The sequence below is a fragment of the Pteropus alecto genome, unplaced genomic scaffold, assembly GCF_000325575.1.
Source record: "Pteropus alecto unplaced genomic scaffold, ASM32557v1 scaffold339, whole genome shotgun sequence".
Lineage (NCBI taxonomy): Eukaryota > Metazoa > Chordata > Mammalia > Chiroptera > Pteropodidae > Pteropus > Pteropus alecto.
The window spans coordinates 223,198-234,834 of NW_006442509.1; the positions used below are offsets into that span (position 1 = coordinate 223,198).

Sequence of the window (11,637 nt, forward strand, 5' to 3'; positions counted from 1 at the left end):
TAATTAACGACTGATTAGTGTTATCTGAACATACGTGACCAAAAGCATTTTGTCACAGTCTCCTGCTCAGTAAAGAAGTACATTTGGCATCGTGGCCACGTGTGCAAAGATAGTGAGGCGGGCTTCGTGCTGCTGGCCGCGGCATCTGCGCCGTAGCCGTCGAGACCGTTCAGGTGGCTCATCCTGCCGGTTCCACCGCCCTTTCTTGTCCGTGCGCGCAGCTCCATGTCTTCCTGTTCGGTGCATTTGTCTAACGGGCTCGCTCTTTCTGAGCAAGGAGTCGTGCAGCCGTCAGATAAGCGGGAGGTCAGCGGCTGCCGTGCACGTGGCGGGTGGCGGTGCTGGCCGCACCGTTGGCGAGCGGTCACAGCGCGTGTCCCCGCTTCTCCGCAGGTGTCCATTGACTGCCCGTGGTCCATCTACTCCACCGTCATCGCACTGACGTTCAGTGTCCCCTTCAGGACCACACACGCTCTGCTGTCAGCGGGGACACGGTAAGGGAGGCGTGGGCTCGGGTCCTGCTCCTGTCCCAGGCTCTCTGACACAGAGACCCTTGCTGTTCAGAGTGTGGCCTCGGCGACCTTGAGCATGTTTTCTTACCTGACCGTGATGCATTGTCCACCTGTTGAACTTCACAGTCGTCCCCTGGTGTCCTGTGGCACCCTGTCCATATCAGATCTGTGCAGCTGTCTCGGTAGTGGCTGCACAGCTGGTCTGGGGGGTGGGTGCGAGATCCCAGCAAAGTCCCCGCTTGATTCTAGGGCCCCCTTTATGCCTCCTACCCCCACCCCCGTTCTTCAAGCCCTTGACTCATGGACAGATGTGGGTCAGCTGTCCTCTGGAAGGTCCGCCACTCTGCATTTGACTGGTCACACTCCTGTGGGGTTGTTTAGTTGGCTCCCCTGTAACCACTAGGAACCCCTAGAGCTGGCCGTGTCGCCCGCAGCACAACTGATGCTTTGGACCAGATAACGCCTTGCCGCAGGGGCTGCCCTGCGCCCTGGAGGATGTTAGCAGCTCACCCGCTTTATGCCGGTGGCACTCCCCACCCCCAGTGTGACAACCAAAAATGTCTCCAGACATTGCTTGACGTCCCCTGGGGCAGGGGGACAAAATTGTCACCAGTTGAGAACCACTACTCTAGAGGCTCGATTAGATTCAGAGTCAGCCTTCAGAATGGCGGACGGTTTGGAGGTTTCATATGTCCCTGCTTCAGGAGACAGCGGTGTCTGGGGTCCCGCCGTAAGTGACGATGCTCACGCGATGACTGGGCTCAGGCGTGAGTCCGCCCCTCTTCGTAACCGTCCCCTCCTGCTTCTATCCACTGCTGATATCTGGGTGATTTGGAAACAAAAATGTCAGAACCGACTTCAGAGTGGAAAACTTCTAGCGGCTTTTGCCCCTTCAGCTTACAGCGCGGGCGCAAAAAAAGTGGAAACAAAAATGTCAGAACCGACTTCAGAGTGGAAAACTTCTAGCGGCTTTTGCCCCTTCAGCTTACAGCGAGGGAGCATGACATTCATGGTGGAAACACGAGCAGGTTTAAACACAGCCTCAGGTGCTTTAAGACGGGCTCTTCATACCTCCTCTGCGCATGGCACAGGAGTGAGAGTGGGCCCTGCACTTAGCTTCTTGTCGCGGTGAAGGGTGGCCACGCTGTCCTGCGTGACTTGCCGCAGTGTCTACGTGATGCTGGAAACTCAGTTACGACCGTAGGGGACGCCGAGTCAGCAGCAGCGTTCTGGTCCGTGTTTCCTCAGAACGTTTGCTTAGAAACACTGGTGTCTTCTGACCCTTCAACCTGTGAAACCAAAGTGGGAATGTACGTAACAGCGGGTTCCTACGTTCCTGTCACTTTTTCGATCCCCCAGAGAGCGTCTTCTTACCATAGCCAAAACATATTGAATAAAGTTCTTCAATGCAGTCAAAATTGCATTTTTTGTTTTTCTCTTTAGGAAATACGTTCAGGTTTGTGTCCAGAATTTGTCGGAACTCGACTTCCAGCTGTCGGGTAGTGACCTCGTGGACACGCGGGGGAGCACCGGCCTGCAGCTGACGCCGCTGAACACGGAGTCTCAGCAGGTACCACCTGCCGGAACCGAGCGTGGACCCTGCACGGGAAACCGTGCGAGCGGGAGTGTCAGGACGGGGCGCAGTGTTTGGTGAAGGTGACCGTGTTCTAGCTTGAGCCTTTCGGCTCAGAGGTCGTGCGGACGGTGGCGAGTGGGGTGCGTGCCGTGGGAGGCCACCCAGGCCCGTCCAGTCTCCGCCTCGTGGGCCCGCGGGCGCTGTGGGGAGGTTGGGGACTGGGTTGCCGATGGTCTGGTTAGAAGAAGCAAATCTGAAACTCGTCGCTCTCCACACGGCTTCATGTAACTACAAGCTTATTCTTGAGTCTCGTGTGGACAGGAAGCGGTGGCCGTTCCGTTACGCCTGTGCCCCCGGAAGAATCGAGGTCTGAGTGTAAAGGGGTCATGTCCACATTCACGCTGCCTGGCTGAGTCCTGACCTTGCCTTTTCTGTTTATTTGTCATGTGTGTTTTTAGGCAGTAAATGCTGGGTGTTTAGAAGACCATAGATTTTCTTAATGGATGCTTTTTTCTTTTTTTTTTTTAATTTACATTGTCAAAAGATTTTTCCCAACTAACGTCTGTCAAACACCACCCCCCACGTCTGTCACTGTGCTGCAGGTGTGCACGTTATGCATGAGGTGGCACCTTGTCTGCTTCTTGTTAGTACAAAGTACCTGCGTGGATAGAGATGGTCTTTTTACTTGGTTGATGCATTTCCTGTTTCGGAAATGTATGGGACACTAATAAATATTCTTTAAGCTTTTTAAACAATCTTCTATGCGGTGCAGCTCATCGAGTCAGAGAAGCGTAGAGCCTGTCTGGTAGCCTCATGTGGCCTTCTTTGGGGTCAGGGCCAGGCAGCAGGAGCCAGGGCCGCGGTGAGTGCGGGGCTGAGGGCCGCACACGAGGACCGTGAGGAGCAGGGCTCTGCGGTGGCTGCTCTCACGCTTGTGCCCTTTGCAGGAAGTGCGTCTTGGACAGAGTGGTTTTTGTCCCTGTGTGCAATGACAGCAACACTCAGATGGAGTGTTTGCTTTGTGCTCGTGTGTACGTCTTGGACGGAGTGCTGGCTCTGTCCCCGTGTGTGCAATGACAGCCGACTCTCTGATGGCGCGTCTGCTCTGTCCCCGTGCGGTGACTCCGACTCTCTGATGGTGCGTCTGCTCTGTCCCCGTGCGGTGACTCCGACTCTCCAATGGCACGTCTGCTCTGTCCCCGTGTGTGCAATGACAGCCGACTCTCTGATGACGTGTCTGCTCTGTCCCCGTGCGGTGACTCCGATTCTCTGATGGTGCGTCTGCTCTGTCCCCGTGCGGTGACACTTGACTCTCTTGCAGCGCGTACGCAGCCGGCAGTCGGTGTCCTTCGTCTGGGAGCTGACGTGGGCCCAGGAGCCTCCTCCTTCTCTGCGTGGCCGGTTCTCCGTGGGGTTCTGCCCGGCGTCTGAAGAGCGGCTGTCTGTCTCCTTAAAGCCCTACACTTATGACTTTCAAGTGGAAAACTTCTTTGTACGTATCGTGTTATTTTTTGGTGGGAGTTGGGGTGGGAAAATGAATGGCAGCTTCTTCTTCTTTATAATCTAAAAAAGTCACACAGACAAAATCTTCCCATACAGCGAAGCAGCAGGTTGAGGAAAGTAGTTCACACTCGGAGTGTTAAGTCCGTGACTGGCTACACTTGGCCCCAGGCCCTTTTCAGGTGACCCGTGGGTCCTCGCGCGCTCCTGCTGGTGCTCCCAGGAAGCGTCATGTCTGCAGGAGGCTTTTTAAAATTCCCAAATCTCTTTGCTTTGAACTTTTTACAGTCCCACCAGCATACTTTTCAATCGAATTATACTGCAGCTACTTCATATACCTGTTACGCTTTTGGCGAGTTAACTTACTAAGTAGGGCACGTGCTGGACGGTGAGCTGTGGCTCCACAGTGACCAGGAGGGGACTGAAGTAGAGGAGGTTATTACTCACAGGTCCTGGAGGAGGTACCGGGCACCCCTTGAGAGGTCACGGGGAGGTCAGGCAGAGAGCAGAGCGAGGCAGGGCCCATGCCTTTATTCGGGGCTGTGGGTAGTGTGCTTTGGGGTTCCTGGGCAACCAAAAGAGTGGGGTTTGGGTCAGCCCCCCAAGGTCTTAGCTAAGGGGCACACGGGGCTCTGAGGCTAGGGAGACTGTTAACCACAGGTGCTGGAGAAATCTCATCAAGACTTAATTTGCTGTGACTCTCAGGGCTGTTATCTAGGGCACGCGTTTGCATGAGGGACCGGTGTCAGTTTAGGGTCCCTGCTGGCCACAGGGCCAAACAAAATGGAAGGGTGAGGCCGTCATCCCCTACGTGGGCTTTGGGTTTTTGTCCTGGGTGGTGAGCAAATACTGGGTGAGTGTGAATAGGTGTGAATGTCAGGTAATATGTCATGGAGAAGGACGCATTATGGAGAAAGTTGGTTATGGACCCAATATCGGATGATCCCAAGGAATTAATGTGAATTTTGCTCGCTGTGATAGTGGCATCGTGTTTTGGTAAAAACATCCATGTGTTTTAGCAACGAACGACACTGGTACACGGGTGAGATGCCAGTTGTCTGGAATCGACTTTAATGTGCCCCCGGTGAATACATGAGCGTGGGTGGATAGATGTGGGAGGCTGGGAACACAGTGCTGATCACCACGGCGACCAGCGCGGAGGGCCAGCCCCTCCCCCCTCCCTGCTGTGCTGCAGAGATTGTTGAGCGTTGAATGAAGCAGGGCTTCTGAGACTGTTCGGTTTCCCAGCAGACGCACGGGGCCTCTTCCTGCGGGCGCGGGCCAGAGCGCCGGGACACACGGCTCCCCGCCCGCTCCCGGGGCTGCGGGCTGCCCGCCTCGCAGGGCCTTCTTTGCGCTTCATACGCTCCCTTTGCCCTTTCCCCTTTGCTGACCAGACACTGTATAACGTGAAGGCCGAGATCCTGCCGCCTGCGGGGACGGAGCACTGTAGGACGGGCTCGCTCTGCTCCCTGGCGGTGTCCATCACGCGCCTCTCGGACCTCCTGGAGGTGGACAGGGACGAGGCGCTGACGGAATCTGACCAGTGCTTTTCCACCAAGCTGATGTACGAAGGTAGGTCTAGAGGCTGCTTTTGCTCCGTCGCACTAACCCCGTCTCTCTCCCAAAGTATAATGTTCCTTATCCAAAGAGAACGCTCTGGAATCGAACGGTCCCCTGGAACATCGCACTATACAGAGTGGTCCCAGGCGCATACGACGTTGAACTTGGCTGTCGTGGAGCCATTCTCGCAGGTGCACTAGGCAGTCGTCGGGCTCTGGCTGAGCCCACGTTCGTAGGAGCCGCCCTGTCCCCGTCCTCTGCTGTGACTCGGCCTTCGCGTCACTCCGAAGCAAGTCCGGCCTCCACCGCTTAGCAGGCCAGGCGTCCTCCAGTCATGGCTCCTGCCCTGTTCCCTCCAGCTGCCTTTCACCCCTTCCCCGCAGGCTCCTGCCCCCTCGCCGACGGCTCCAGACAGCCCTCTGCAGCCTTTCTCCGCAGGGGCCCGGCTCCTTCAGTTACGCTTCTCAGTGTTTGGTGTGAGAACCCTTTATTTTCTAAAAAATCATTGAGGAACCAAATATATATTTATTTACTTACTTAAAATGACAGTCCGTTACAGGATGTTACTCTCGAAACAGAACTATTCTCCAAACCAAAGTAGCGAGAAGAACGACATTGTTGCATTCTTTCTCATCTCTTTGATGTCCCACCGGGCGCCCTGCAGGTAACGGGGCTGTCCCACCTGCTGCGCTCCGTCTGTGGTGACACCTATTGGCAGAAGCCCATGAAGAGTCTCCAGTCTCGCACACTTAAGTAGTTCGAAACAGGAGGGATTTTCAACAGCCTCAGGTAACTGGATGTTCTCGATACTTCACCAAAACCCGACGCAGTTCACAGGCTAGTTACAGCGTGGAGCCTGAAATCACGAGTGAGCTTTCCGTGTTTCTTGGATCTGTCTCGCATTCTGAAAGGCTTTTTTACCGCGGTGTCATTTTGTGACGCCTGGTTCCTGAGTTAGCAGGCCTGGTGTTGGCACCTTTCATCACACACGGTCGCCGAGTCACGTGGCTTCAGGCTCACTTTGACATCGTCGGGATGGTCTTTGATTGTAAGGGCACTGTCAAGTTCACAGTGGCGTGCAAGTTTTCCCAAATTCTAACTTTCAATCAGAGTTTCAGATTGTATCATTGGCCATTTCTTTGCAGTGACAGGCGCATGCCATTCATTTTCAAAAAAATGTCTGCCAGTACCCAAGACGGGGTCGCCATGGCTGGCGGAGGGGCAGCGGGCTCAGCAGCACAGCACCCCGTGCCATCTGGTGGCGTGCGACCCGTACCTCAGTTCACGCTCAGGCCCGCAGTTTTCCTCAGCAGCGCACGTGGTGACACAGCGAGGACAGCAAGAGTGTCAAGTACTTCTGGACTTCACAGGCGCCCTGAGGACCACACTCTGGGGACTGCTGCTCCAGTGGGTCCCTTCCAGATGCTGTGCATCCTTTGCATACCTCTGCATGTCCTTGGTACCATTGGCCTCAAAAGTGCCCGCATCGCCATCTGCAGGAAGCCTGCCCTCTGTGATCCCTCTTGCTGCTCATGGGACTTCTAGTCACATGCTCCTGGGCTCTCGCTTTGTGTCCCTGTGACGGGGATCCTGTGATCTTTTTGCTAGGTCTGCTACTCGAGGACAAAGTCCTGTGTACTTTGGAATGACTGCTCAGTCGGATGTTTGAATTGCACCGAATTTCATCACAGTTGTGTTTCGTAATAGTGTTAGTAGCAACGCCTGGCCCGCATGAGGACTCCGATGTGCCAGGGGAGGCGGTGTGTCAGTGCCACACGTCCTCAGTTGCGATTCAGACCCCACGGGTCTGATGCCTCCACTTAGCAGATGCCACCGCCCTGTCCCGCCCCCATTCCCGTTGAATGGCCAGCGCAGCCATGGTCTTGAAGCCTTACACGAAGGCTGTGAGGTCACGTCCAGTCAGAACTGAGTCGCTGTCCGTTTGCCGACTGGCAGGGAAGCGTGCTTTTCCTGTGCGTGGGACGTGGACCTCAGTTAAACCGCGTGCTTCGTGGGCAGGTGCAGTTCCGAGACTTTGAGCTGGAGGCTGTGTGCTCCGGCTTCGGATTCTACGTGGCCGTGAGACGACCGTGGTTTGTGTTGCGATGATGTCGCGCGCCCTGCCCTGGCGTAAAACCGCGTCTCCCTCTGTGTTTCAGTGGTCGACAACAGTAGCAACTGGGCGGTGTGCGGGAAAAGTTCCGGAGTCATCTGCATGCCGGTGGCCGCTCAGGCCACTCACAGAGTCCACATGGAGGTGGTGCCCCTGTTTGCGGGTCACCTGCCCCTTCCCGACATCAGGCTGTTCAAGTACCTCCCGCATCACTCTGCGCACTCCGCACAGCCAGATGCTGGTAAGGACCGGCGAGGCGGCCAGCCCACCTTGTAGGGAGCAGGCCTGCGGATTCACAGCGCGTCCGGTGCCAGCGGTGACAGGCCCTCGCCACCTGCTCGGCGAACATGCTGCTGCACCGAGGGTCGGCTCGGGGTGGGTAGGGCTTGTGGCCGTGCGGCCTCTATCTCACTTCATATGCGTTTTGCAGATAGCTGGATAGAAAACGACAGCCTGTCAGTGGACAAGCATGGGGACGAGCAGCTGGACGGCGGTGGCAGCAGGAGCAGGGGCAGCGGGCACTCGGCCAGCAGCAGTGAGCACCAGGGCTTGCCCATGCCCCGCCTGCAGGCGCTGCCGCCCGGCCAGGTCTTCAACTCCGGCGCTGGCACGCAGGTCCTGGTCATCCCCAGTAAGGACGACCACGTCCTCGAAGTCAGTGTCACATGACCACGCCTCAGGCCGACACGCCCCGGCCCGCTGTGAGCACACTTGGAGGGATTCCGACTAGACTGGACGGTTCTGCACTGTAACATTCTAGCTCTGGGCAGACTTGGGGACTCCGCCTGGCCGCGGAGGCACCAGAGTCTCAGTGTGCAGCTGGCCAGTGGAGTCCCAGCGTTACGTTTCTGTCATCTGTGGTGTCACGTCACGTTGTTTCCTCATCTCCCTGTCCCCACCCTGGTGTCCCTCAGGGCTGGCCAGAGCCCACGTCCTTACCCCTCACTCCGTGCCCACGGACGGTCGCCGGGGGCCTGGCACCCGGGCAGTCTTGCAGTCAAGCTGCTGGCTCCTGACAGAGGTCCGGCGCCTCAGGGAGATGCAGCTGGCCTCGCAGTCTTGTTAGTGACCTGTGTGTGCCTTTCTGGTCACACAGCACCCAGTTTCTGGACCAGGTGGCTTTGTAAGACTCCTAAGGGGTAACAGGCCTTTACTCTAGCTCATCTCATTGCGCTTTTCTAGAATAACACCCTTTTAGGGCAGGTGGGCGGGGCCGAGGGGTGGGTTGGGAGGGAACACAGCCCCTTCTGTGCCTTGGAATGTCAGGCTAGGCGACCTGGAGCACTCTTTCGTTGGAGCCATTTTAAAGGTACTTTGAGAAGACTAGAGCAGGGCGTAAGGAACAGGTTGGCATTGAAGCAGTTTGGGAATAAATGTTTCTGGAACCTTTTTTCCCTCAGTGTTGATTAATAACATATGCACTTGAAATTAAATATATTTATTTTAATTATCATATGTGTGGGGGTTAATATGTTTTCTCTCACCTTTAAACTTAAAGTCTTTCCATGTAATTGTAACTATATGATCAATATTTTTTTTTTTTGCACCTTAAATCTTAAAAATTAAGAGGTTCCATTTGAAGACGAGAGAGTTACTCTCAGTGTATTTCTAGTCAGGTTGTAGAAGGGACAAAAGTCTTGGAATAGTCTCTACAGGGCCACTAAATCGTAGTCATACAGTACCAATGGATTAATTTGCTTTCGGTTGTAAATTTAATTGTACATATGGTTGATTTATCATTTGAAGAAATACAAACTAACTGATGTAATGTTTATGTATAAGTTGCACCAAAAATCAAGGACAAAATAAATGTGTTTGTTTTTATTGGTGTGAAGGTCCCAGCTTGTAAATAAGCGTTGTATGTATTAAACCTTTTCCAGCTCTCCAAAGCGATGTCTTTTTGTACATATGAAATAGAGAACTCTTAATTCACTGGGAAAATGTGGTTGAAATTTAACTTGACCAGATTAATGCAAGTGAGGGCGGAGACTCACGGGTAACCTCAAATGTGTGAAGCCTTAGAGAAGAAGCATCCTGCAGCTAGCTGCTGCTGGCCCCACTTGTTGCCTGCTCTCCAGAGGCCAGTGGGATGGGGATAGAAGGTCAGATCGGTGGTTACACAGCAGAGCAGTCATCACTCTCTGTTGTCCGTCTGCTCATCCAGCAAGTAAAGGCGGTGCAATTTCCCCCTTCATCTTTTCCATTTATAAGAATTGGAGAAGTGTGTGAAGAAAAATATTTGTGTGTTTAATTAAACGTTCCAGAAATCTATCTTCCTTATGAGCAGTTTAAAACTAATAAACTTAGTCAACTAGTTAGGCAAATTAGAACTTCGGAATATAACGATAGTTTAGGGTTTCTAAAATAAATTTGTTTTATTGTAAAAATTAATGATTGCCCTTCAGATCTGCCAAGCCCTGTGACTGGAGAGATCTTTGAGATTCGATCGGGTCAGAAAAAGCTCTCGTGGGTGTGTGAGCCTCGAGCCAAGGGAACAAACCCTCCCTCCATGCATAATGTCACTTTCCCTCTGCTTCTGGGAGGGGGAGTGTGATTAAATGATCACCTGATTTGTTTGATTTCTGTGTCTGGGTTCTAACCCCAGGACGAAATGCTCTAATTACATATAGAGAGAAAAAAAATGAAGGGGAGATCTAAAATGTTTATGGTTGTTTCTTGTTATCTGGAAATTGAATGAGATCAAATTTATCACAGGTTTTTTTTTTTCTTCTAATTGCCCAAAAGATCTTTTACGATTTGTTACATGAGTGTGTTTTTTTGTTTTTATCTTTTATACAAAAGAAGAATGTCACCTAAAACTTCAAGTCACTTTTTTTTTTAACTAAAAGGCTGTAATTGAGTTTTCATTGTGTTTAAAATAAGGCTTATGTGTTTGAGACAAGCTGGTTTTGTTAATAAAGATGTAGCAGCAGTTATATAATTGTGAAACCAGATATCAAATGTGTATCTAAAAAACAACATGCAGCCATTTTACAAATAGTGTGGAACATGTAAATACTAGCAAATGGAAAAGTTATAATTTTGGTGAATTTCATGGGGTCTCCTATGATTGGAAAAATTATAACATCTGATTATAAGGTGGAAATTATTGTATTTAATCTGAAAATGACTTCTGCCAACAGTGTGTCGTCAGCGCAGGCTGCACTGCTCTGAGTCCCGTGTTAGTAATTCTTGGTGGGCGAGGATAGAGATCCCACAAAGAACTAGTAGAGAAAATACAGGCTTCTCCCACTCTTTCTTTAGTGTTTAAGATTGGGTTATAAAATAAAGGCTCCAGGTATGTATATAAACTGAAGTTATACTACTTTTAATAAAAGCGTTCTTTTATTAAACATTCAGGCTGATCTAAATGTTTTACTTGTCAACTGTGATCTTTAAATTCAAATGATTTTAAACTTTGATTTTCATGAAAATGCCCCCTTTCTCTAAATGCACTAATCCTATATGTCAGGCTGTAAGGCCAGAAAGCCTCAATACAATTCGCTGGCATTCTGTGGCTGGAAAAGGTGACAAGTTGGTGACTGACACTGCAGGTATTCTGTTTTCATGGTTTACTACATACGGAAGTCATTTTTCACATTCTGTAATATATTGTTAGACTAAAACTATTGTATTAAGACTTTAAAATGTAAGCATTATAATTATGAAAATACACATTTTAAGAAGATACTTTGCTGATTTAACTTCATTTTTTTGCTGTGGGGCGTGAAAGTTTGCGTGCATGGAGTTAAGAATTTGTTTTTCTGATCCTGGTTCCCGACTCCAGGTGTAGGTTATTCACTTTGGGGTGGGGGGACAGCATTAGGGATTGTTTTCATAATTTATTACCCAGTAGCTCACAAGAACTAAGACATTGGAGTTTTCAGAGATTTTGAGTTTTTGTAGACGTATTTACCAACCTAACGTTTGACAAGGTAACTGCCTCAAATATTTGCTAGCATCACTAATACAATTAGTTCGGAAAAGTGGTTTTCAACTTTGATTCAGAACCCTATTGTTTTTGGTCCCCCTTTCATAACCCAAAGCTATTAAATGAGCCGCGGAGTCGGACCTTTTCACTTTCCGTGAACGGTTCTGAGCGGCGGAGCGCGTCTAGTTCAAGCTCGTGAGACCAGAGAATCCCATAAATGCGACCCGATCCCCGCGCAGGTGCTTCGCTTCCATACCGCGAGAGCGGGGCAGTGAGCGCAGGCTCCGCCTCAGGGCGTGGCGTGCGCGAGGTAAATGGGTGGTGCCGGGGGCAGGTTCCGCCTCGGGGGCGGGGCAGAGGGTGGTGCCGGGCCAGGCTCCGCCTCGGGGGCGGGGACTGGGCGGGCTCCGCCTGGGGGCGGGGACTGGGCGGGCTCCTCCGG

The 11,637-nt window shown here is 51.9% G+C and overlaps 1 protein-coding gene across 1 annotated transcript in view; it reads left to right on the forward strand.

The window, feature by feature from the left end:
- TRAPPC10 (trafficking protein particle complex 10) overlaps nucleotides 1-10,617 on the forward strand; it is a gene marked incomplete at its 5' end in the record, with an annotated part of 54,388 nt that extends 43,771 nt beyond the window's left edge. The window contains 6 exons of the mRNA XM_025040309.1: nucleotides 394-494; nucleotides 1,956-2,082; nucleotides 3,410-3,580; nucleotides 4,986-5,163; nucleotides 7,311-7,505; nucleotides 7,695-10,617. Coding sequence (XP_024896077.1) covers nucleotides 394-494; nucleotides 1,956-2,082; nucleotides 3,410-3,580; nucleotides 4,986-5,163; nucleotides 7,311-7,505; nucleotides 7,695-7,933 — 1,011 coding nt within the window. The remainder of the gene's footprint in view (nucleotides 1-393; nucleotides 495-1,955; nucleotides 2,083-3,409; nucleotides 3,581-4,985; nucleotides 5,164-7,310; nucleotides 7,506-7,694) is intronic.
- Nucleotides 10,618-11,637: the final 1,020 nt, after the last annotated feature.